Source organism: Chelonus insularis, unplaced genomic scaffold, assembly GCF_013357705.1.
Source record: "Chelonus insularis isolate UGA/USDA-ARS -01 unplaced genomic scaffold, ASM1335770v1 contig_358_pilon, whole genome shotgun sequence".
NCBI lineage: Eukaryota > Metazoa > Arthropoda > Insecta > Hymenoptera > Braconidae > Chelonus > Chelonus insularis.
The window spans coordinates 888,909-916,815 of NW_023276522.1; the positions used below are offsets into that span (position 1 = coordinate 888,909).

Genomic DNA, 27,907 nt, shown 5'->3' on the forward strand with positions numbered 1-27,907 from the left:
TATATTAATTGAAAAACTCAATGTACTATTGGAACAAACAGATGATATAAATTAAAAATCCAAGTTAATATACTAGCATGAATATGAATGCTTTTGCAATGAAATATATATTTTTAGTTAAAGTATAATTGGTGAAACTTGAATGAAAATCAAGGGGTGAAATGGAGTTAATAGATAAAATATGTTAATGGGAAATAAAATAAAAAGTATTTGTTTTATAAATGGGAATATATATATTAGATATGAAGTTGAATATGTTGTACAACTGATGCAAGTTGTTGATCGAGTGTGTAACCTGATGGCAGTGTGAAGACGTGCGCCGACGCTTCTTCCCTACCCCTAATAATTCTCGATAGCTCTATGGACTCAAGCGCCTTCTAGCTCTTTGCTTAGTTGACCCCGTGTATCGCGGCATGTTGGTCGTTGTATTGGTGTCGCATGTTTGCGATAAACAGCTTGTTTTCATTCATTACAATACATGAAATTGTTTTACAAGTATACGTTAATAAAATAATACTTGATAACTGAATTACAACATAAAATTAAAACATAAAAGTAACATCGAAAAGAAAGAATATAATTGAAATAAAAGACTGAACAATTGAATATTTTTTTGTACAGAGCAATGACTTCAAGTGTAGTGTGTGTATTAAAGGAAAGGTGTTCTTGATTTTCTTAAAGAATAAACAAGTTGGAAAAATCGTTAGGTAGCCAGTTTGACAGGTTCCCAACGCTTTGACTCTAACTTGTTGATCGTTGAGTCTTGTTTATAGCAACGTGCCATGAATTATTATCAGTTAAGTAGTAATAAAAGTAACAGTAACACGATGGCACTAATCCTAAATTTGCTAGTGTGTTTACTTACTGTCTTTAATCCTGCTTATACTCGGGACACTAAGAGTGATCCACTAATAGTTGAAACAAGTAGTGGTCTTATTCGTGGTATCTCAAAAACAGTTTTAGACCATGAAGTTCATATTTTTTTAGGAATACCATTTGCCAAACCACCCATTGGCCCATTGAGATTTCGTAAACCATTACCAATTGAACCATGGCATGGAATATTGAATGCAACAACACTATCTAACAGTTGCTTTCAAGAACGTTATGAATATTTTCCTGGTTTCGATGGTGAAGAGATGTGGAATCCAAATACTAATGTATCGGAAGATTGTCTTTATCTGAATATTTGGGTACCACAAAAATTTCGAGTGAGGCATAAAGAAGCATCAAGTACTGAGAAGAAAGCGATACCTTTGTTAGTTTGGATTTATGGCGGTGGATACATGACAGGAACGGCTACTTTGGATGTATATGATGCTGATTTTATGGCTGTTGCTTCTAATGCTATCATAGCATCTATTCAATATCGTGTGGGTGCTTTTGGCTTTTTATATCTTAATAAATATTTTGGTAATAGTGAAGAAGCTCCCGGTAATATGGGTCTTTGGGACCAAGCTTTAGCTCTTAAATGGTTGAAAACCAACGCCCCAGCGTTTGGTGGTGATCCAGATGCTATAACTATTTTTGGTGAATCTGCTGGAGGTGGTTCTGTATCACTTCATTTGATTTCACCAGTCACTCGAGGTCTTGTACGACGTGGTATCCTTCAAAGTGGTACTCTTAATGCACCATGGAGTTTTATGACTGCTGAAAAGGCTAATGAAGTGGCAAGAGTACTAGTTGATGATTGTGGATGTAATTCCACTATGTTAACTGAAAATCCAGCAAGAGTTATGGCTTGTATGCGGTCTGTTGATGCCAAAACTATTTCAGTGCAACAGTGGAATAGTTATTGGGGAATTCTTGGCTTTCCCTCAGCTCCTACTATTGATGGTGTTTTCCTACCAAAACATCCTCTAGATCTGTTGAGAGAAGCGGATTTTGAAAAGACTGAAATACTCATTGGAAATAATCAGAATGAAGGTAAAATTTTTAATAAAGTTACTTTTTTTTTTTTTAATTTTTCCTTTCAACTTTAATTCAATTAAAACTCTTCAATATCATTAAATATGACATTTTTACTCCAAAGCATGAATTTTAATGGAAAAATAATTACATAAAACATATATCAATAGTTGTGATTGGTACATTATTTTAATGTGCTGTTACTAGTGCTTGAGTGTTATTAACTTGATGACAGCTTTTATTAATATTACCTATTCTCTCAAAATGAATTTATGCACATCTACAGTTTAAAAGCAAAAACCAACAAAATGTATTGGGATAAAGTTTATGTGCTCGTTAAAACGTGACATGGCTAAACTTGGTTTATCTATGAGATCCGATAACTAAGAAAAGCCTATTCAAGCTTTGTTCATCAAGGAAGCCATTAGGGTTACCAAACAATTACCAGCAAAGTCCTTTTTTTTTTATTCAAACTCATTCTTCTCTCTATTTCAATTGTCATTATGTTGTTTATAACAGAAAATAATCGAAAAAAAAAATTAAATAAAAGATTAACTTTGAAAATATTATATTAAATAGTAAATTTTAAATATATCATCTAAGAAAAAGTTTGAAAATGTTTATCGAAAATTGGAGAAAACTTTATATTCTCTTTATACTGGGTACTGCATAGAAAACTTGAAAAGTATTGCATGATAGATGATCAAGGTTACATACAGTAACCAGATTAAATTATCTTGCTTGGTACATTGGTGAAATTCGATAGGGTAACAGCGATAACACTAAGCGACGTGAGATTATTCACGGGAGTGGCTCCTTACATACTATTTTCTACACTATATCAACTTTATTGTCACTCTCTTCCATCTTTCTCTTTATCGTCGTTAACGTAAAGACCTGATATTCAGGCTTTATTTCAATCCCTAGACGATCACAATCAAAACTTTTCATGGATCAATATCACACTGAGTTAGCGCGTGTCATTTACTTTTACATATATTCTTTACATCACTATATCTTTTTTAATATAAATCTACAATTTTTTATATCTTTTTAAAAATTTAATATCTAATAAAAATAATAGTTATAACTTTAAAATAAATAATAAAAATAAAAGTATTAAGTCACGCAAAAAACGTAACTAAATTTGTTTGTATTTTTATTTTAGTATTTCATAGTTGATTTTTATTTTTCTTCAATCAGTTTATTTGTAACTATTCGCTCATAAACTTTACACATACACTCAATTTTCATTATTGTAAATTAAAAGCTTATTCTAGATCTTCAATATAGTCCTGTTTGTCAATACCTGACATTTCTAATAATTACATAGATATAAAATGTAAAAGGAATCTAATTCATTTTTTCAACTATGTTCTAGACATAATGATTTTTAAATTCAACTTTGATATTTTTTTAAATTTCTCATAATTATTTAAATACTTTTTTACTCCATTTTTATCATGAATACAAAAATTTAATGAAAGTCATGCATTACATGCGATATGTCACTATTAAAGTTTGATATAAAGAAATTTTAAAAATCTTCTCAATTTAGTTTTTTACAGAGACAGTAGGCAAAAGTAGCGAAAGATGGTGTTCTCCTTCATTCTTTTGAACATTTGCATAAAAGTGTTCGTGTGGAATTTTAAATAGCTCAAAGATTCGATCGTTGTTCGTGCGCTTGTTCTTCAGTATCTCTATTCTAGTATCCGTATCTCAAGTATAATGGTAAAACAAAAAAAAAAAATAAAATAAAATGTAACAGTGTTGCTGTAATGTATACGAAAAGAAAAAACAATATATTTATCGACTCTCTACTTTATTTATTTGGGATTGTTACATCATGATCAATCAATTATATCAATAGTTATTGCTTAGATTGTTTTTCTTTTCCTACAACTCATTTATTTTACTAAAACTCTTCCTAATAAGTCGGAATATTTAATCTTGGTCACATTGATTCCATTGTTTTAATTTTCTTTGTAATATTTTTCAAATTAATGCCACATTCATAACATTGGTCAAAATTAATTCTCCAAATTCTTAATATTAATTTCACCTTGGTTTCATTCTTATGGATTTTTACTTTTTATAGCAACGTAGTCAATGTGAAGTTAATATTAAAAATGAATTGGAACCAATGTAATCAATGTAAAACCAAGACTCAGATTTGGACTCGGGATTTTTTAAATGTCATTCTTTAAAACAAATGTGACGGGTTAACTTAAAATTTCACGATAAAATTGAACTTTTTTATTGTCTATTAAATGCGAACGATTCTGAAAAAATTCTTAAATTGAGTTACTTTTAGCATGATGAATTTTTATATGCTTTATCGGAAATTAAAAACTGTCTAAAAAATGACCGATAATAAATATATTTCATAATTGAGTATACCGATGAAAATTGTTTAAAGAAGACATTAATTGAAGTTAATGAAACATTAAATTAAAGTGGACAAAAATAGATAAATGGAATAATTGGAAAATGCTTTTCAGCATATAGTCACGCACAAGTTAAAAGTGTATGATTGTAGTAGGCTATCGAAAATCATGATGGGGCTAAAATGCATTAGTCCGAATGAATTATCTCTAGAGGAATGAGTGCATTTACGGGTGATTTCTCATTGCTCCTTTTGCTCTTCTCAGTGACTACCCTACACCCGACAATCTTCCATTTCAATAAAACGTGCTTTTTATTTTTTCCTTTTATCACTTTACATTCTATATTTTAACCCTTATTCGTTCGCCAACCTGTTGGAATATCAGTAAAATTAAGGAGTTATATATGTAGATGATTTTTTGGTTCTTTTTTACTTATATAGATAACCTTAAGTCGAAATCTCAGTTGCTTTTTTATCAACTGAATCTTTCATATGGGTTCGAAGATTTCAGTTGAAGCAAGAGATGAAGAATTTCATGTAATTTAACTTCAAAATGTCTGTCCAAATAAAATTATATTGACTGGACCAATAATAATTTCAAATGGATTCTTCACGTAATCAATTCATAGCGCATGAGTAGTAAAAAATTAAAAAAGTAAATAAAAAAATGGAATAATAAACTTCTAGTAGGAGGTTTTTGCCTTAAATTTATCGAATGTGAGAACTCTTAAAAAATAGACCAAATTTCCTTATTATACACTGAATATCTAGTCTTTCAATTAATAGTAAAAATTAATTGTAATATGTAGAATATTAGGACTTTTCGTTTCAAAAATGATTTCGTCATTAAAGTCTGAGTGACAAATAAAGTAATAAAGCGATAGAGGATTTAAAAATATGACTAAAATTTTGATTCGAGATACGTTGAATAAAAAATCAATCATTTTATATGAACAATAATTCAATGTGTAACAGAATAAAATATTGCAACGTAAAGTAGAATCAAAGTACAAATTAATCTTTGTTGTAGCTGGCAAATTTCCAGATTCAACAGATGTTAACAATCAACCATACTCTGAAGTTATACATTGAACACATAAGGATATAAAAGACACAATTCAGAAATGTCTTTATGATATAGGAATATTTTAATATTTTTATTAACAATTTGACTTTTAAATCCACTTTAAGTCTACTCTTTACGATAAAATTTCATTTTTAAAAGTAAATTAAAAATTAATATGCCAATTCGAGTTCAAGTATAGGTGACATTAAATAAAATACATACATTTCTTTGAACAATATTATTGTATTAAATTTCAATAGACATAAATATACTATTAATAAGTTGAATTATTAATGTAAACAATGTAGACCAGTTAAAGACATTCCAACTAAATGGATTCAAGTTGAAACAGTTGGAGTTGTACTGATTGAACTGAATAATTCAACAATATAATCGAAATAACGTTTATGCAAACAAACATTATTATTTACAACTTTATTTATAAATATTTTCATGAAAAAAAAAAAAATATTTTATCAAAAACTTGGTATTTTAAAATAATTAATCAATTGATTAATTCGAATAGATTTATATTTAATGTTTATGAAATTTTATTGTGTAATCAATGGTAAAAAAGTTAAAATAGTTAATAAAAAATATTAGTTTCAACCATCATTGGTACAGTTGAAGTGTAGATTTACCATTTAACCTTTTGCCAGTGGTAATCGAAAAATTGATAAAAGAAACATTTATTTCCGGTATATAACGTAGACAGTTATACATCTTCAGCAATAATACACATCGACCTAGTTGACTGCACTCACAAGCTTGTTTTTTTCTACTGATGTATGTTGTATATAAGGTGCTTTTATATTACATAGTATTGTATGACCTTTAAAATTTTTTATTGATTCAAACAAAAGGTAATTGTCCAGTCAATTAATCTTAGCCATCATTCTCTTTTTTTTTTATGAATGTTATTTCAATTAAATTTTCTTAATTTTATTCATTTATTGATATATTTTATATTCCTCCAAGTAACAAAATATATATCGAAGTAAGAGATAAATATTTTTGCATTTTTTTATTATTAATAAAATTATCATACTTACTTGATTAAGTTGGAGCAGATTGAGCAATATATTGATTGTTGAGAGTCTGAATAATTTTCAATTGGAAAATAAAAAAAATAAACATTTCTTTGATTCATTTAACATATATCATCTGGCAATAAGACATTTTATTAATAATTCAATAACATAATCCTGAATTAAAATCATGTACAATATAATATTATTACAATAAAAATATTGTTAAAAATGAGATTAAATGAGTATCTTCTCATATCTTAATTTTAATTAATCTGAAAGGTAATTTAATGAAATGACTATCACGAATAAACTAAAAATGACATTAGTAATGGAAATCAATGATATGTTAGTAACATTAATTAAGAGAAAGAGAGAGAGAGAGAGAGAGAAAAAAAACTAAAATAAGGACGAAAGGACAATTAAAAATATCACTATTAAATTGTCTGCTATTCTGATGTTAAGGATAAATTGAGTGAGTAAAGATTAACTTTTATCTGTTCAATACTCAATATACTACACGCTATGACGTTATTATCGAATATTTTGAACTGTAAGTAAATCAGTCTCCACCTACATATATTCCGGGTATCTCTATTCTATTCCAAATCGCTGAGCCTTTACTTCAAATATCTATCTTAAGCTATTTGAGCTTAAATAATCAAAAGGTAAATGTAAAAGTTCAGCTTTTTTTAAACTCACATCATTCAAAATTTAAATATAGAAATATCTTTTTAAATATTACTGCAATATTTTTTTTTATTAATACAAAAGTTTTTAAATAAATTTTATTTCTCATTCAGTCAATTAAACAATCAATCAATTTTTAGTTGTCAGAAATAATAATAATAATAATAATAATCCCTCGTTGAATGTCATGATAAAAATATAATTTCTATATCTACGAGACTTTATAAATGGATAAATTAAATCAGGAAATTTTCCAAAAATATCAATAATTAATCTGATTGTTTCAGTTGAATGATCTTTAAAATATGATGGCATTTATTATCTTGATATTTGAAAGATAATTTTAATTGTCAATATTATAAAATAACTGTGTAGAATATTTTTATTACAATTTTTACGTCACATTAAAGCTATTTAAAATCATATAAATTTAGATGCTTGATATTCCCGTATAAAAGAATTTCGTTTCCCGAATGTTTTCTAGTAGGGAAGTTTCCCGACGTTCCCCTCGTGGGACTATAGGGAACGTTCGGGGAACAACATTTTTTTTTTTTTTAAATTTTACCTCTCTACGCCAAAGGTACTTGAAATGTTTTCTACTTGCAAAAGCAATATATATATAATGAAATTGATCAAATAATGATATATTAGCATAACTTGATTTTTTGCTAATAACTCAGGATCTATAAGGCCTGTATGAGAAATAAGCATATCAGTGGATTTGTGAGAACGAGATCTATTTATTACACTTGTTAAAATCATAATTGGAGCATAATTTATGCAAAAATTAAAGCGAGTTCTCGTATTACCCCGTTTTGAAAGTGGAATAATTGATTTTTTGTATGTTTGACCTGATTCCGCATTTCTAGGCATTGAGACGAAGAGAAAGAGTCCTCGATCATCAAAATCGGACAACTTTGATTTTTCGACCCCAAAAAATGGCAAGTGGTACCCCTTTCCATTTTTTTGGCCAAAAAATAAAAGTTCTCCGATTTTCAAGTTTGACCACTCATTCTCTTCGTTTCAATGCCTAGAAATGCGGAATCGAGGCACTGCCCAGAAAAATTCGCTTTAACATCCTTAAAAGGGGGTAAAACTAGTTACAAATTATGAATTATCATCCCCTTGACTTTAAACCCTTGTAACTCATAAACGGACGGTCCAAGAACCGTTTTTACGGACGTTTTGGAAACCCAAGAATCTAAGCTAAACATGCGTATCTATAAAAAATGTTTAAAAAATTTATTTCACCCTTAAAATTGATAAAATATAATAAAAATCACTTTTCTTGGGGGAGTTTGCCAAATATTTTGGCGATTTTGAGGGCGAAATAAATTTTTTTAAGGTTTTTTATGGATATGTATCTTTAGCTTAGACTCTGAAGTTTCTAAATATCTCTTAAAAATCATTATTTGATGACTTGTATGAAAGTTATAGAAGTCCAAAGTCGAAGTTAAGGTCAGAAAATCATCTACTCTTCGACTTTAGATCTTCATAACTCGTGGAAAAATTATCAGACGATGATTTTTAAGAGATATTTAGAAACTTCAGAGTCTAAGCTAAAGATACATATCCATAAAAAACCTTAAAAAAATTTATTTCGCCCTCAAAATCGCCAAAATATTTGGCAAACTCCCCCAAGAAAAGTGATTTTTATTATATTTTATCAATTTTAAGGGTGAAATAAATTTTTTAAACATTTTTTATAGATACGCATGTTTAGCTTAGATTCTTGGGTTTCCAAAACGTCCGTAAAAACGGTTCTTGGACCGTCCGTTTATGAGTTACAAGGGTTTAAAGTCAAGGGGATGATAATTCATAATTTGTAACTAGTTTTACCCCCTTTTAAGGATGTTAAAGCGAATTTTTCTGGGCAGTGCCTCGATTCCGCATTTCTAGGCATTGAAACGAAGAGAATGAGTGGTCAAACTTGAAAATCGGAGAACTTTTATTTTTTGGCCAAAAAAATGGAAAGGGGTACCACTTGCCATTTTTTGGGGTCGAAAAATCAAAGTTGTCCGATTTTGATGATCGAGGACTCTTTCTCTTCGTCTCAATGCCTAGAAATGCGGAATCAGGTCAAACATACAAAAAATCAATTATTCCACTCGATAATTGCGATAATTTTCGACTTCGGAATACTTCAAGACGACAGAAGTGGTGAAAATGAGAGAATAGTAAATAAATCACAAAGGTAACAATGGAGTGCAATTTCTACTATTACTACCAGATGCCAGATTTCTCTTTCAACTCAGAGTATATCTAAGACTCTGGAAACTTGTCCAACATAACAGCAGTTGGGGATTTTCAAGTTATCATTTGAATTACATTCTAAGGATATTAAATAAATTTCATTTGTGTAAGTCTATTTTCTCCAGTATTATTTTATTCATATATTCATCTAAACTCAATATTACTAAGTACTTGAATTTCAAAAAAATATTTAGTTTACATCTAATTAAACTAGACTAATATTTCTACTGACTTAATTTATAATATGATATCATTTCAATTTATAATTTTACACCAAAATAAGATTACTGATTAACAACATCTTGATGAAAATAAGTTGAAAAAAGTTTCTCTTAATTATAAATCTCAGACTATTCTAGTTTATATAAATTCTAAAGTATTCAAACGACCAGATTTGGCTGACAGTTGAGTCGACAAGTGAGGACAAGTTGGTATAGAACTGACAGCTTTAATCAGTTGTGGTTTTTGTGGCTTTCTCTCTCCTATACTATATATATATACATCCTTTAGTTGAGTAGTTGTGGGTAATTTTTATAAATTTTTATATAAACTTATTTATAGTATCTAACATAAACTTTCATTCTATTTTAATTATACCAAACATTTTTCAACTTTCAATCAATTAATCATTGAGTATGCTAACAATTTTTTGATATTGCTATCTTCTAACTATTTTCAATGAGATTAGAAAGTTGAAAAAATTGATATATTTATTTTTCATATTGCAAATATTGAATAGTAATTGCTGTCATTTATAGATTAATAATAAGTAATATTTTCATCATATGATGATGATGATGATTTTAATAAAAAGTTTTTATTTGAAATGAATAATTATTCAAAACTAGTAAATAGTACGTATGAATAGAGAGATTAAAGTCGACGTATTAAGTAAAATTCAAATGGGTACGTAGTCAGAATTCATTTGGGTACGCATTTGCGAGGATTTACGGTCAGTTACAATGGCTTTCAGATTTTATCGTTGGTCGTTAATTTTCTTAGTTTGAATATAATTCCTCTCTTTTGCTTTCCCTTTCAAAGCCATCATCCAAGTTTCAGCTCCACCAACCCCTTTACCGATGTAAACCTACCACGTAATTAGGAATTCCGTGACCCACATACACTCACTATACAGATTCGTATTATTTAAATTGCACGGGTATTTTCGAGATTTTTTTTTTCAACTTTTACCACTTCTGAACACGAACGTCAAGGTCTTTACGCAACAGTTTCTGTTTAATTTGGCTATTGTATGCATTTTTTTCCTTTTATTTTTAAAATTCAGTCATACAGATGTTAATAAAAAATTTAATGATTAAAATAGCTTTTAAAAACTGATGTGACATAATGACGAAAGATAGAAAAACAAATGTCAATAGTCATTATTGAAGTAAAAAATTAATTTTAGCCATTTTAAGAATATTTTTTTACAATTTTATGCTACACTATTTTTAACTTTAACTGTCAACTATTTATATAAAAAATAATCATCATATTTCTTGTAAAATTAATGATATTTTTTATTCAATTTGTTGACAATTATTTTGATCTTTGTTTTATTTCTTCTTTATCAGGTAAAACAAACTTGATAGATTGAGAATATTGAGTCGAATTGAAGCCGTCGAAAGAAACCAGGTCACCGAAATTCGATTATCGCATTGAAATGAGTGAAATTCACTAGAGAGTATCAAAAAAATAAAAAAAAAGTATCGAATCGCTTGGGTTGGATCAATCCGACAAAATTCAGGATCTCGTTAATTCTTCTCTAACAACCATTGTTTCTATTATCTCCGTTTACTATTACTATCATTCTTTTTTCTAGTCAATCGCAAGTCCTATTTTACTGTAATGATTTCGTGAAAAAAAAAAATAACTTTAATAAGACAATCATCTGATTTATATGAGAATATATCTCATGACCGAGAACTTGACCACGTGATTTTAAAACGACGAGTAGCACACACCACTTGTTTCATATCCGGGATTAAATTGAGTGTAATAGAAATCATTTAAATCAAAAGTGAATGCGTTAACGTCAATTTTCGTGAGAAAATATCAAAAATTTAATTAAACATTGTTATTTAAATAATTATATTGATAAACAAGTTTTGAAATGAATGTTAAAGACATAAATATAAAAATGAGAACAATTTAGATGAATAAAATTTCATACTATATTATACTAAACATAGTTGACTGGAAAAGAATTCTGAAAAATGTATCTAATTTAACTGGGAATTTTAAATTTGATATCACTACATTTTTTTTTCTGTTGAAATGTCATTTCTAGTTCTGACGAATTATGTATCCGTTAGATAATAAAATAAAAATGATGATGGAAAAAAATATTAAAACGAAAGCTAGAAGAAAATGTTATGTAACAAGAGAAAAGTTTATGTTATATAAAAGCTTTGACAATAACTAAACTGTAGGCTACCCTGAGGTAATGATAAAAGCTTTTGTAACATGGACATGACTGCCTAAGGGCTCTTAAAAACTCATTACATCAGGTATTCTAGTGTATGAAAACTTCATTTTCTCGTTGTTTATTTAATAATCTTTATTTTTATTCAGTAAAAAGTTAACAATTCGTTGAACAAGTATTGATAATTGGAATTTTTAATAATGTTTATTTTAAAAGCAATTCTACATATTGTATTGGCATTTATGTCTTATGATTGTTATGATTTTATCTCATATTTATATTTTGTTTAATATCTATGTTATAGATTTGTTTTATTCAGATTCATGTATCCATTTGATTTATTTACACCTTCATAAGGAATCTAATAATTACATAATATTCAAATAGAGATTATTTTATTCTTAATTATTTCACAAAATCTATTACAATTCAAAATAAATGGAATCGTTTTTTTATTTCTTCTGTTTAAATGGAATTTTATTGTTATTTAAACACTTTACTGTTTGATTCATAATACTTCTAGTTAAAAAAACTGAATGAAAAAATTCACACTCTATACTTAGATTGATTTGTTTGACATATTATTTTGTTGAAATAGGAGTAGGTATTTTTCTTCTATTTTTTAAATAATAAAATAAAATTCTTGACAGAATGACATTGCAAATTATATGCATACATATCATCGTACCTCTACAGTGACTATAATCTTTATAGAAAGCGTGAAATATCTTTCTTGGCAATATTTTCAATAATTTAATGTGCAATTTTATGTTAATTTTTGTTACGGTTTCATGAAAACCGTATTTGTCTATTCTTTTAATTGTCTCAAAACGTAAATGATGAATTATAAAAATCAACCCCATCACAATAATTTCTTAATGGCGAATTGATAAGTTTTTATTCATATTAATTACAGTTTAACAAGAGATATTTTTAAAACATAATTATTTGATAAATAAAAATGTATATAGTGATTATTTATAAAATAATTAGTCATTCACTGATAACTAAACGAAGCATGAAACTACAATAATAAACAGTAAAGAATATTAACATTAAATCTCAGGGAAAATGATATAATAGTGGTAGTAGTGAATAGTAGAGGCTATTAAGATAAAAATTGTTAAGTTTATTGAATAAATAATATTAATAGATTTGTCAATTAATTTTTTCTTAAATAAATACAATTATTTAAATTTTTTTAAATAAACCAATTTAAAACTATACCTTTAAAAAAAAGTATGCATTATCAAACATTTTTGTTTAATAATAGATTGCAGAAATGATTGTGCATAAAGTGCGCATGCACTCTAGTAAATTTAATTGTTAATGTAATATCTGTTATTGATACTGATTACTCAAATATGGAGGTATAAAGCACAAAAGAACGGAAGTGCTAGGGTAGCCAACAAGTTGCTGGTGTCGAATCGATTGAGGCTCAGTTGAGCCTGGAGGTACGTAGTAGGCTAGCAGGTGAGGTCGTACCTCCCGACTTTACCCTCACAATACTACACTATGACCATCTATCGCGATTCATGAAGACGAAAAAGATAGCTAAAAAGTAAGCGAAATAAGAATAAAAGAACTCTGAAAGAAAGTGTCAGAGAAAAGGCTGAGTGAGAGTTGAAGCTTTTCTCTCTCGTTTTCATCACAGCAATAAATGTAGATAAGAGAGTGAGTGAGTGTGTAGTGGAGTCACCGATTTAGTTTGACCCTACTTTTTTTCCTGTTCTATTTTACTCTTCAAACTTTCGACTCTAGATGTTTTTATTTAGTCATTTTTATTATTATTCCAGTCACGTTTTTAACCTACATAATTAACTACTTCAAATAGCTTTTTTTTGCAAATATGTACAAAAAAGATTTACTTGTTAGTTAATAAAATATACTTGGCCGGTCAATAGTATTGGAATATTTACAAATGATTTTTCATTTCTATTAATAAACAAAAGTGAATATTATATACTAACAATTTATGCAATTATATAAAATATTATTAAAAAATATTTTAAAAGTCATTTAAATGATTAATTATGTTTAAGAATATTTTCAAAGATATTAAATAATTAGAATTAACTTCAAAATTAAAACTAATTTTAGTAGCAAAGTTAATGGGTGACAATTCATTGACAATAAGATAGTAATTTAAATTTCAATGGCTGTTATTCAAAGACAAGTTACCTTAGTTTGCTGTGTTTCATCAGTATATCTAACCTTTAACTATTTGGCCAGTTACCACTCAATCAATGAACTTCCTAGAAGCTTGCGAACCGTGAAATTCTGTTCTCTTGATGGCGGAGAAAAGACAAATTAAAATGAATTAGACGATAAAAGAATAAAGTTTAGATTTTATTATTCTATAGATTGGTTAATGACATATCAGTGCGTGTACAATGGGTTGTCAGATGAAGCAGATGCTCAAATTGTGGATATGGTAAACAGTATAATTGAGTATTGTCAGCTTGTCAGAAACACACCAATGTCGAGACAATAAATTTAATATTACAATTTCAAGGTTAAGAGTCAATCAATAATTAAATGCTTGTAAGATATGCCTCAATAATGAGTAGTCTGTATTTGACGTTAAATAAATTATGAAGCAAACAGCGTCGTTATTGCATCTGTTACCAAGTTTCATGGTCAAGCCAGTATATATTAAGAAAATTATTTCATGCTGTTAGAAACTATAATATCTGAAAGAAAGAGAAAGCAGTTATATAAATATTTATTTCACATTAATGATAACGGCATAATAGAATTACATAAATGATTTTATTTTAGAGTATACACTGTAAATCCTAGTTTTCCAAAATGCATTATTTTAATGCGAATAAGTGTGTTAAATATGACGTCACCCATTTGATTAACATTGTAGTCACTTTTTACACACTTAGATCTGCGTTAAAAGTTACTACAATGTCAATCAAATGGATGACATCATATTTAACAAACTTATCCGCATTAAAATAATGCATTTTGGAAAACTAGGATTTACAGTGTATTTACTATTAAACACATTACACGTAACGATAAAATAAATTCATCAAACTATTAGTGTTAAAGAAATTGAAATATAATTTCAATTTAAAAATTAATTTTTCTACTTGCAGTGTAATAATTATTATTATAATCGATTAAATAACTGTAATTATTCTTTGGAATTTATCAATTTATGTCATAAAAATGGTATACACTGTTGTAAGGTGGAATAAATAAGCACTATAATAGATTGTTCGACATTTTCTAGAGTAATATATGTCATTGATAACAATAGACACCACCCAAGCGTGACGACACAAACATCCTTCTGAGAGCATATGCTCCTTTTGCAAACCCCTTCTTTGCCGTTGTACTTTTATTGATTTTTAACCTTTGCATTTTATGGCATATTCCGAGATGCACGAAAATTTGACATTCATTTTTGAGTTAAAAGTATTCGAAAAATGCAATAACTTTGAAAGTGAATATGGAAAAAACAAAATTCTTTTCATTTACGTTGATAGAATTTTTTTATTAATTTTCAAGCATTATTATTAAAAGATTAATAAAGATATTTCGTGATCTTTAAGAGTTTAAAAATGAACATCATAATAAAACCTAATAAAAAATTGCAAGTTTCCAACTTATTCCAATTTCAATATCATTTAAATGTGAACCTGACGTATATTATTACGGACATCTGCAAATATCTGTATTGAGTTCACTTTGATGTTTATTTTTATGTTTAATTTGTTTTCAATCTTTTACTTCATTAAGAAATTTTAATTTATCCATTTTTGTTTTTATTTAATTTTATTAAATTGTTATTTTTTTAGAAAAGAACAAATTTTACAAAGTATTAAATAAAAAGGAATAAGTGTGAAGAGACCAAGTCACACTCGAACCTATTTTTAAGATACTAAATGATCAGTTATATCTCATATTTTTTACTTCTTTCAGGAACTTATTTTATTCTCTATGATTTTATCGATTACTTCGAGAAAGACCAGCCAAGTTTTCTTCAACGAGAAAAATTTCTCAGCATTATTAATACCATCTTTAAAAATATGTCTGAAGTTGAGAGGGAAGCTATTGCTTTTCAGGTGAGTTGTAGCATTATTTAAATCAATTTACCACGATATTTATATTAAATACAATATGTCTATACATAATGAAAATTTGACTAATTAAAATCAGTTGTTCGAATAAAAAAATATTAAAGAACAAATTTTCTAACACGAAAAAATCCTGTTCACCTGTCATTAGTATTTTAATAGAAAAAAGTCAACTTTTTTGTTTTATACACAAGCAGTTATTTGTCTATTTTTTTCTAAGATTCTTTTTCCATTGAGATGGCTCTGAAAAACAAGCAAATACACTTTGATAGTCGCTGTGTAATTAAAAAAAGAAACAAAAAAAAGATAAAAGACGAACAAAATTATGCAATATGCCTTCAAGCATTTTAAACAATAAGGGTTTATTATGCATTTTCTATTTTCTAATTTTTTATTATTAAAAAAAAAAAAAAAAGATACTTTTTTTCATAAATAGTTGGTTTTAAAATTTAATTTTTCTCTTGATGATATGTTATTTTGTGGGCATACGTTGAAACAAAAGGATTTCGTTCATTGCGTCGTGAAAGGAAAAGAACTAATGTGTCTAATTTTTTTGTGCGCTGTTACGTTACCCGGAAAAATGAAAAATAAAAAACAAAAATAACATGAAAGTAAAACAGGAGGAAACAAGCATAAAAAAGATTGGATAATTTTTTATTTTGACTTTGCTTAAGATTTTTTTCAATATAACTATCTTTGAGCAGGAAAACATAAAATAATTTTATATTTTCACTATTAGTAAATGATAAAATATATTATTTATACTGAATATAATTAATTGTATTAAAATTTAAGATGTAGAGTAATGTATTTAAACTTCTTCTTATCTGTAATACTAGCAGTCATATTACCTATGTATAAATGAAATTTGAATCTTTCAAACTTTATCCGATTGAATTTTATTTTGTTATCAAAAGTATTTGTGTCATGTTGAAAAATGGCAGATTTGTGAAAATAAATTTCTTAAACTTTTAATAGAATTGCTTAAATTCTCATTCCATCTAACAAATCTATTTTTTTGATTTCAAAAATTTTAATACATTAAATAATAGTTTAGTAAAACTATTAAATTTAAAAATTTAAAAGTATAATATATCAAATAGTAAATAATTTGATAATTTTATAATAAAGAAACTTGAAATGAAAAATTTTAAATTCAACTTTAAAACTATTTTTTTTTTCCTTTGATTTCAATGGCACTCTAACGAATTTCTGTCACTTTGAAGAGTCAGAGAGGATAAAAAAATTAAAGAAAAAGTAAAATAAATAAAACTGTAGTAAAAAGAGAAAAAGTAGTAAACTTTACGGAAGAAAAATAAGTTGATCCCTCAAGAATATAAGACTCATGAGAAAACATAACTGTTTATTCCTCAATTCAAGTAAAACAAAAAGAAAAATGCAAAAAATAAGACTTACTGTCAGTGTAAAGAATAATTAGAGATAAAAAAGTAAAATGAGCGTAGAAAATAATGAAATCAAATTATGACAAAGAAATATTCAAATTCATAACTATTTTTAGGTAATATTAAAATAACAAAAATATTAAGTGAAACCATTTTTTTTTAGTACACTGATTGGGAACGGCCTAAGGATGGATACAGATATCAAAAAGCCATTGCTGATATTGTTGGTGATTATTTCTTCATATGTCCGTCCACGCTCTTCGCTCAATTATTTGCAGATCGTGGCATGAAGGTCTACTACTACTTTTTCACTCAGGTGAATAATAAATATTTCATTTTTTATTGTACTTGAAATAAGTTTTCAAAACTTTTTCTATAATCTATCTTATTTTATTACTTATAAAAGATTTAAATATATACATATATATGTAGTAGCAAAATTCCAACTTTTTTGTTTGTCCTGCAACTAGGTGATAAGCAAGTGATAAGAATGACGAAAACTTTACTCTGTCCCCTTTTTTTTAAGAATTACTTTTGTCAGGAAGTTATTGCTTTTTAATTTAAAACTTTAAACTTTAAAATTTTTTTTTGAACTAAATAAAGTACTAATTACAGTAGATTTGTATTAAGAATAAATGGTAGGATTGTTCTTCTCAATGAATATAAGTAACATTTATATAATAAATAAGATAAAATCTATTAAAATAATTTACTGGAATTGAACCAAAATATTGAATTGTTAAATAATTAGACAAAAAAAAAATTGTAAGCTCCTGTAAGTTATAGTGATATCATGTGTACTGTAAAATCATATATAATTTGAGATTTAGGTTAATAGAGTATATTTATTACATTTAACAACAAGGTCTGATCAATGTTACATTTCATTGTTGGTGATTAGTTAGCTTCTGGGGTGTTTAAATCGTAATAACTTAATATCCTGGCTTCAATTTAATATCATCGTGCTCAGTGCTGACTAGAATTCAATTTCCTAAGGGGTTTCTCACATTATATACTCTATCACCTGCATAATTCGTTGTCATTCACCCTATCAATATAATCATATAAAAATAATTTTCATCAACAAACGGAAAAACTTGAAACAAGTATTATAAACAAATAATAAATAATATTATTTTTAGAACTTCCAATAATATTACTATTAAATTATTACATGACTTATAATAATTCACTTGAACGTCAATTACTTGACTTTTACCATTTTATATTATTAACATGATTATTTATCAAGAATTAGTTAACACTTTTAGACAAAATTTTGACTTGTATATTTTGTTTTAAAATTTAACTAAGATAATAGCTCTCATAAAGAAGTCTCTTCCATTTAACATCAATGTCTTTTAAGTAGATCAAAATTTGACTATAAATTACTAGATTTATAGATATTTTAGTAAACTAGATTTATGAAAAGAACTGATCGATCAATCTTGAGAGCCAACTTTCCGTAAAGTTCAATCTGCATTTGACAGCTCAACTATAAACCAACTTCTACTACTGCACCAAAAAATATTCCCTATTTCTCTCATATTTAACTTTGCTGAAATCATAAAAAACTTTATCTAGATTTTTAATCTTACGTTCCTTTTTTTTTTCATTTTGTTTAGAAATAAAAATTCTGCTAAATAGTTTTTTTAAGAATCTTTTTACTTCTAATGCCAGAACTTTTTATAGTGGACAAATACACAATAAGAGTAAAGAGGATTTTCCAACATAGTTTGTAAACTGTAAATCGTCTTTCACTATTGTCTCTCTAGTAGAGAAATGCCAAATATTATTTAAAGTAAATAAAAGATTTCAATGTATGTATACTATTTACCATTTTTCTTCTTAAACATTTTATAAATTTGCATTTTTTATTTAATCAATATCTATGTAAGGTATTTTGCTTTAACATTTTCTATCATTTGAGTCAAGCTCATAGTTATTTTTAAATAAATATAAAAAAAATTATAAATTTTGATAAAGTAAAGTTAAAAAGAAGCTACAATTCGGTGGCGTTATTACAAGATTATACTCGACACCCATGAGTAATGACATCCTCTTTACCTACTCTTTCCTTCCATCTCTTAACTATCTCCAACCCCGAACACTTGATAAATTACCTCCTACGTTAATTACTGTAGAGTAAGGACGCGAGCATTTTCGTTTATATGCATTTTACGTTCTAGTTACGTTGATGAAAATGAAAATATTTTAATCTACTTATTCGATATTTTATTATGGATACAATTTTTAATATTTTTTGATTAATGTCAATAAAAAAAGTGAATAAATAATGTCGAAAAATAAAGTAACACTTTGCTCCACGAACTTCTTGAAAACTTTTTTTTCGAGTTAATAACTTTTATTTATTATTGACAAATTATTCCAAGAATTTAATTGGTTACGTAATAATTCATAAAAACAACTGCAACCAAATACCATTATTCTCATACTATAATCTCTATAATTTAAAATTTACATTACATAAAATTTGGCAATGCATTTGCTAGTCGTGAATTCTACTTATCTTGTTGTGGCTTATACATGCATTCACTGGTTGAATCCAGATATTTTCTGGAAGAAAAATTTTACATAATAAGACCGATTTAAGTCTTACTATTTGATTTATTGCTTCGCAGTTGTATATAATTATCTTCTATTTTACATAAACTATTCTTAAATATTATTCCGGAAAGAAGAGAAAAAAGAAAATAGCTGTAATAGATCTCTGATATAACTGACTGAATACTGTAGTAAAATAAAATATTCGAACCTGGATATAAAATATCTTGGTTTAAGATGAAATATATTATTACTAAGAGTATAAATACAAATTAAAAAATGGATTACCAAATCCTGTAATAATATTTGCCATGTTTTCTAAGAGTTTATATTAAACAATACTCAAACAAACTTCTTGAAAGGTAGTTTCTATAACGCCACTGAAGGTATTCACGCCTATTGCCAACCACTTATCTTTTAATCTACTTCTCCTTTAAGCTATCGTGTACAAAATATCCTAATGTTTTGCTTTCATGCACTTGCTTCATTTTCGCTATGCTATTATGCATGTTAAAATTTGATTATCACAATTTTGAATTTTTCTCATAAAATTTCACATAATATGATAAAATTAAAAAAAAACTCAAAATTGACTTACTACTTGAATATTGTTCGATACTATATTCATTTACAATCATATTAATTATCGTAGAATTTTATCCTTTAAGTTCTGATTCTTACTCTCATAAACTGAATCAGTGAAAATTAACCGATTGCCTGTGCCAATCCAATGACTGATTTATTCAGTGATAGATCGTTAAATAATTTAGAGTACTGAATCTCTACTGAATATGAAAACGTTCAATTTTAAATATAAAATTTCATTAACATTAAATTATTTTATTTATTTATTTATTTAATGTTCAATTGAATTCTTTTATCTGTTTAAGGAAGATTAAAATTACTGTAATTATTATAATTAGTTTAAGTAAAAATCAATAATACTTCAATATATTTACATAATTTTTTTAATTTAATAAATTTTGTATTAATATTAATTCTTTATAAGCTTTTATATATTAAAAGATGAATAGTAACATTGACTTTATCATAGATACAATGAAATAAATTCCCAAGAGTTATCAGCTATGAATCTGGGTTTATACCTGTAAAGGATCAATAAAGCTTGACTTTCAACCCTTTCTGCAACCTGATTTTTCACAATACGGATTTCCGATACTATTTTGAATACGTTCATATTCTTATTCTACAATAAAATAGCTCTATATAGAATTTATGGATATTGTAAAATTTTTTTCGTATGAAGAAACAAAAAATAATTGCTAATTTATTCGAAAAAACTTCATAACATTTTTTAATATATTTTTGACAATCAGTAATTAATTTTAATGATAAAAATATAACGATACTTGGTAACTTTTATCATATTTTCTTTTCAATAGGAAGGGTAAAGTTTGATTAGGCCCAGAAGTATTTGAAATAAATGTTGTACTAAACTATTTCAATAACTTCTCTATACATGTCAGAACATTTTAAAAGTTTTTTAAAAGCTTCAAGTTCTTAAAGGTTTCAAACCACTTTAAAATAGATGTAACATATTTTTCAATATCAACTTTTCATGGGTTATAATTAATTTTTAAATTATCTGCCTCATGTATTAAAAATTTGAAATTCAAATCAAGACAACCGAATAATTAAATAATTACTTAACTGGATCTATTACAGAGATCAAGTACTAATCTCTGGGGTAAATGGATGGGTGTAATTCATGGCGATGAAGTGGAATATGTGTTTGGACATCCGCTCAACAAATCACTCAAGTACACGGATAAAGAAAGAAATTTGTCCGAAAAAATGATCGATGCATACTCAAGATTTGCTTTCACTGGGTAAGTATATCTAAATGTTTGATTATTTCAAGTTTATTTTATGTATAATACTTTATAAATAATATCCAAGTGTATTTTTACAAAGGATATTCGATTTATAAAATCAGTATTTCAAGTCTACATGAAAAAAGTAAAAATCGAAAAGGTTATATAATATTTTCAATATTGAAAATGAAAATAAATGAGCTGAAGGTTTGTCTTTTTACTCATAGTGATATAAGAGGTTGTGAACAGACACGTTACCAAGATAAAAGTAACCCCTCGAGTCCAGAGTAAGGATGTCAATAATTTCAACTTTACTTGTAGTTTTAATGCTCTTTACACCCATTATTTATACTTTCTCTCCTCATTCATTTCTTTACTAATAAAGAAAAATTACTGTAATCATTCGGAAGATATGAAATAAATTTTTTATCGCTAATCCAATATTCGTTAAATTTTTTATTAACATGTTTTATGAATATTACCAATATACTTTTGTAACACTTATATCAAAAAAAATTAATGTACTTTATAGATACAGAATTTGTCAATGAAAAAATAAATAATATGTTAGAGGAATTTCGTTGATTTACCAGTCTTCGGAAAAATTGGTTACATATTAATCTTAGGAAAAAAAAAAAAAAAGAAAGTATACGTAAAATTTTCCGGTCGAAACAGTATAGTATATCATCAAGGCTATACAGACTACAATAATAAAAGTGGGAAAAAGATATCTGAGTCATATGACTCTCTGAGGAATTATTTGGAAAAATATTGTCGTTTAGCAGCTGTGTGCTTTGAATTTAGATGTAATAATCCATGTTTTATTTATTTTTTACTGTAAATCTTTTTTTTTTTTGTTTTTTTTCTTATCAACCAATCATTTCTTTTGGTTGTTATTGAAATAAGATCTCTTGATTTGACGGTTTATCAATCTATCTATTATAGATCGATTATTTAAATAGAAAACTATTTATATAATATATATATATATATATATATATATATTTAGTTGTAACTCATACGACATATTTTTTATAACAGAAATCCATCGAAAAAAAACGAATGGCCATTGTACACACGTGATTCACCGCAGTATTTTATTTGGAACGCAGAGGAAGAAGGATTAGGTTTTGGACCACGATCAACAGGATGTGCATTTTGGAATGAATTCCTTCCGAGGTTGGAAGGTGTTCCAGGTATAGTATGAAAATAGTTTTTACCTTTATGAACAATTTAGCCAGTTCAAATCAATTATATTGCTTTATACTTTACGATCAGCAAGTTTTTAAGGCAATCATAAAATTTTTAGAGATAAAAGCAGAAAATTATAGCATGATTAAACTCTCAATGATTTAATAAATGTTTGTGAAAAATTCCAAATTAAAGTGAATTGATTTAAGCGACGAAATGAGACACAGTTGACAATAAAAATTTATACCTAAACCTTGATTAACGTTGATCCAATATTGCAAAGATTTTCTCGGTGTTTTTTTCTTTTTATAGAAAATTACATTCCATTGAACCATTTAAAAAAAAAAAAGAAATTAGTTAGACAACTAATAAAATTTGTACCTTTATTACTAGGTTGATTAATTTTATTTTAAATTCTTCCAATAGTTTACTAATTAAATATCTCTGCATACACAATTATTACATTATATTAATTGAATAAATTAATATGAGTTTGACTAAAATTGTGTTCATAGATCCAGCACCAGAAGCTTGTAATGAAGCCATAGCATCAAGTGTATCAGCGGGTGCTCAACAGATACACGAAACTGTTTTTTTACTTTTAACCATTTTTATCTTGACTATAATCATTTAGAGAGTCGTATATGACAAGGACTCTTTTTGAATCCATGATAAATTTAAACAGTCAATTGACTAAACGATCTCTAGAATTGAGATATGCTTTTAGCCATCCAGAAATCTAGTATGTTAATGAATCAAGGGTATTCATAACACGAAAATTAGAAGGAATTTTGTGAAAATAGTTTAGAAAGCTAGCATTTGTGTTCTTCTGATGAATGGAAGACGAGTTCAAAAACAAATTCAAAAATCTAAAAAAAAAAAAAATATTTTTTATTGATGCCTAATTTATTAATTGTAGAACGAAATAAAGTAGTGGAGATGGCGAACGAAAAGTTCATTCTAAAAATAAACGCATTGTAGAGTTGCGCCGGGCACGAATCAATTCAGCTGTTCTCGGACTAGAAAATTAAATTGACGTTTTATGTATATATTAACGAGAGATTACAATTCTATAAATAAGTAGATTTAATTTGTAGAAAATCTATAAATAATGCAGGTGAGAATAGCTTTAATGAATTGCCAATTTCAAACGGTGGCTCTCACATCGCGTCCAATTTAAATCTTCCATTTGGTACATATCATCTTTACATATATAAGTATATTACTATTAAAAAACACACAAATTATATTCATATTGATGTTATTAAAGAGAAAATACAATTTAGCGTCAAGTTGAAGTAGGCAAAAATGATATAAGAGTTCAAATTGAATAAGTACTTGAAATTATTCAAGTATTTATTTATTTTTTTTTCTTCTTTTTTTCTGTTGTTATATATAGATGATGTTTTTTAATGGCTGCAAAGTACAGGGATTTTTAAAAACTAGATTTAATATTTAAAAATTTCTAAAAAATATAATAGATAAAAATTTCCAACTTAAATAAAGCGGAATATTATGATTAAAACTTGAATAAATTGAATGCACAAATAATTACTTTTATTTAAGTTATTGTTATTATTAAACCCCAAAAACACTTTTAATTGTAAAGATAAATTGAATGGAAAATAAATGTATATTAGTTAACATATTTTTAATTTTTTAATAATTAGTATGATATTTCATTTATGTTGGATTTGTTTAATCTCCCCTAAAACTACAGCCATTAATAAGAAAATCATAATTTTATAATGATTTAAGAAAATGTATTAGTAATAACCAAAAAAAAATGTATGAATAAATGAATTGAATAGAAATCAGTGTTCAGCTTATCCTTAAGGAAAATAAAAAATGAGAGTTTGGAAAAAATAATCATTAAATATCAAACAAATGTTTAATAATAAGTAAAAAGTTAATATAGATTATTAATAGTATATATATATATACATATATACATATATATAAATATATGGATGTTATTCATAAAAACAATAACAATGAACAGGAATAATTACATAATACAGAGAACACTCAATCACGTATAAAATTATTTTATACTTGTTATGTAATTTTGCATAGCAACACAATTTTTCGCTCTGGTTATTATTTTCTTATAAACTTATGTTGATTAATAAATATACATGAAATGAAAATAAAAAAACTAAAATACGGTAAATGATTAAATTGAATAACTATTTAAAAATATTCAAACACTGAGGCTGGACCTCGGTATTTTGATAAAAATTATTTGCAAAAAAGATTATTAATTGAAATAATAAAACAATTAGAATTAAAAAAATTATTAAATAAAACAAGTCAAGATATAAACTCTACTTTTAGCAGCTTGAGTTATTTATATTATTATATAATTTACGTGTAAGTTTAATTAAATTAATAAATCATCATTTTTATGGTACAACAATATGCTATTTAGCCGTGAAGAAAAAGAAAGATAATAGTTTTGTTATAATTATTATACATAATAGATTTGAAAAGCACTAGTCTTTACCTATCTTCACTTTCATCGCTACATGATTGATGAGTTTTGAGGATAAATTAATCGAATTTCACTAAATTTATTATTACACAAAACATATTAGAAAATAAAGGGAAGTATGATTATTAAAATATATTGCTGTTAACAGTGCCTCTACGTTCACGTGTAGTATTAAATGGATAAACACAGAATTAGTTTATTATCATTATTATTAAATTATTTTATAATCATAAACAATTAATAAAAGTGAATGATACATTTATGTATAATTATTTAATTATTGTTCCATTTAAATAGTTTTCCAGTATAAATTTATAATAATAAAATTTTTTTAAAAACATTTAAAAATTACTCTCAAAATTATTCTTACAATACAACAAAATTGACTCTACAATATGTCTAAAGTAAGTCTCAAAACCATCAATTATTATGTTTAATGAATTTCTGAATATTAAAGAGAATAGTGATAGGTTGAAATTCTTCAGACAATGCTATTAATTAATGTGAACAAGCACCTCAACTACAATGCAACCCTTACACTTTATTCATTTTTTGAAGATGAACAAAATGTGATAGTTCAATTTTTTTTATGATTTATTCTTAATTAATATTTACAATTTACTCTTATTCAGAATATGTATAGACAATCAGCGCATATTTACACATAAATCATCATTTTTTAATATACAATCATACGTACAAAGTAAGAAGCATAAAACATTGTCATAATACAAATAATAATAATTAGAATAGTATTTATCGATTGAATTTCATCATAAAAAATTTAATCCTCGTAAACATTTAGAATGAATAGTGAAATAAATCTTCTATACTTGACGTCAAATTCTTAGCACGTTTTAACAGCCATAACTTGAGAGTTAGCCTCGAAAACTAACGTAACACGTTTACGTTTAGTTTCTCACAGAAACTTAGCGGCATATAGGAGACTTTATACCAATAAAACTTCTGTACCTAAAATTTCTCGTATTATTAGAGTAAAATCCAGGAGAAATGGTTATCAATTTGTTTATATGAATTAATTATAATTAATAATGACATTGTATAAAAAAATAAAAATATTTTCGGTCATTCTAGCAAGTATTATTTTTATTTGACAATATAAACTTATTCATTTTTTGTCAAAAATTGACGTAATTTTGTGTAAAACTATTTTATATTCATATTCATTAAAATGATTACATCTGGATATAGTAAATGTAAAATAAACAGTTGCTTACGACCCCCGTGCAGTCTATAATTCAAATTAGACACATGTAGAAGTTTTGTCATCACTGATCAAACTGAATTGGTTCTAATTAAATCAACCAGACTTCGTAAACCACTAAATTCAATCAAATCTAATTAAATATAAGTTTGAATTCTAGCATAACCCACATGATGACTCTGATTTCTACCAATTGTAACATTTGCTCTCATTACGATCATATCGATAAAAATAAAATTTATAATTAAAATTAAATTAGATAAGATGCTATTATAATGATGTGAATTATTCATTTTTTTTTAAAATTCTTTTTGGAATAATTTTTATATATGATTTAATATTTGTATACCTTAAGAACTCAAAATTCAGGATAAAAGATTGACCTTTAATTATAGAGGCATTTTGAGTTATTTAATAACTATGGTTTTTGTGGTGTAACGAAAGAGAATAACTAAATTTATTGTTTCATAGAAGTTTCAGTTACTGAGGTTCAACTTGACCGCTTCCATATCTATATGTATTTAATTAAATCAATTGAGACAAAGATTCTAGGATCAGTCCAGTTGTCAATATAATTTTATTTAATGTAATGACTAAATTTTATTATCTCTTGTTCAGTTGCACATGAATCAGTGTCTTTTCTTTCTAACATTATAAATTTATTTAATTAAGTTATTGATTTGTATTAGTTTAATTAATTGATAAATTTTTAAGGTCAAACAATGAATAATTAAAATGGCAGGCATAATTATTTTCATTCCGAATTGATATTATTTATTAGATAGATAAGTTGATGAAGATTTTAGCAAAAGACTGATTTTTTTTTTTTTAATTAAACAAGCCATACTCCTCGATTTTACTTGATAATAATTAAATTTTTTTCATTATCACAGAATAATCACTCTAAAATTTTTCTATAAATTTACACAATCATTAAATGGAAAAGGAAACTATCGAGCTTTTAAACTTGGCGTTAAATTAACTTATAAACGCATGCATGATAATAAACTTAAAACAAATAATAAAAGCTCATGAATGTCCATCATGAGTTAAACAATAAAAGATTACAATTAAAATGAATCGTAGTTCGATATATGTGAGGACCACAAAAGATTTCTAGTCTCATTAGAGAAGCAACTTCAATTACTTCCCTCTACAATTTATTTTTTTTTTAACTCTCTATGTCGGGAAAACACACACACACACACACAAACAAACAAAAAAAAAAGGGATATAGTTGTATGTTGCATATTCTCTAGTGCTCCTCACGACTCCTCCTACAAAGTCAAAAGAATAATAACATTGAAAAAAAAAAACAAACGTTTATTAATGTAGAGAATAAAA

General features: G+C 26.3%; 1 protein-coding gene across 2 annotated transcripts; it reads left to right on the forward strand.

The window, feature by feature from the left end:
- Positions 1–404: 404 nt before the first annotated feature.
- On the forward strand, positions 405–27,453 carry Ace (Acetylcholine esterase). Of its 2 annotated transcripts, none has more exons than XM_035083515.1 (6): positions 405–1,926; positions 15,696–15,838; positions 17,417–17,569; positions 21,505–21,668; positions 22,695–22,849; positions 25,971–27,453. In XM_035083515.1, the coding sequence occupies exons 1-6, from the start codon at positions 783–785 to the stop codon at positions 25,979–25,981; spliced, it is 1,770 nt and encodes a 589-aa protein (XP_034939406.1). In that variant the 5' UTR covers positions 405–782; the 3' UTR covers positions 25,982–27,453. The 2 variants fall into 2 exon arrangements, with proteins under 2 accessions (XP_034939406.1, XP_034939405.1); XM_035083514.1 differs by lacking the exon at positions 25,971–27,453 and adding an exon at positions 23,360–23,644.
- The last annotated feature ends 454 nt before the right edge of the window (positions 27,454–27,907 follow it).

What these genes read in the sequence shown, in the direction of transcription:
- Ace (XM_035083514.1), top strand. Translation starts at nt 783, where the DNA reads ATGAATTATTATCAGTTAAGTAGTAATAAAAGTAACAGTAACACGATG. An exon ending in TGGAAATAATCAGAATGAAG is followed by an intron (nt 1,927 to 15,695) that starts GTAAAATTTTTA and finishes TACTTCTTTCAG; the next exon opens with GAACTTATTTTATTCTCTAT. An exon ending in ACTACTACTTTTTCACTCAG is followed by an intron (nt 17,570 to 21,504) that starts GTGAATAATAAA and finishes GATCTATTACAG; the next exon opens with AGATCAAGTACTAATCTCTG.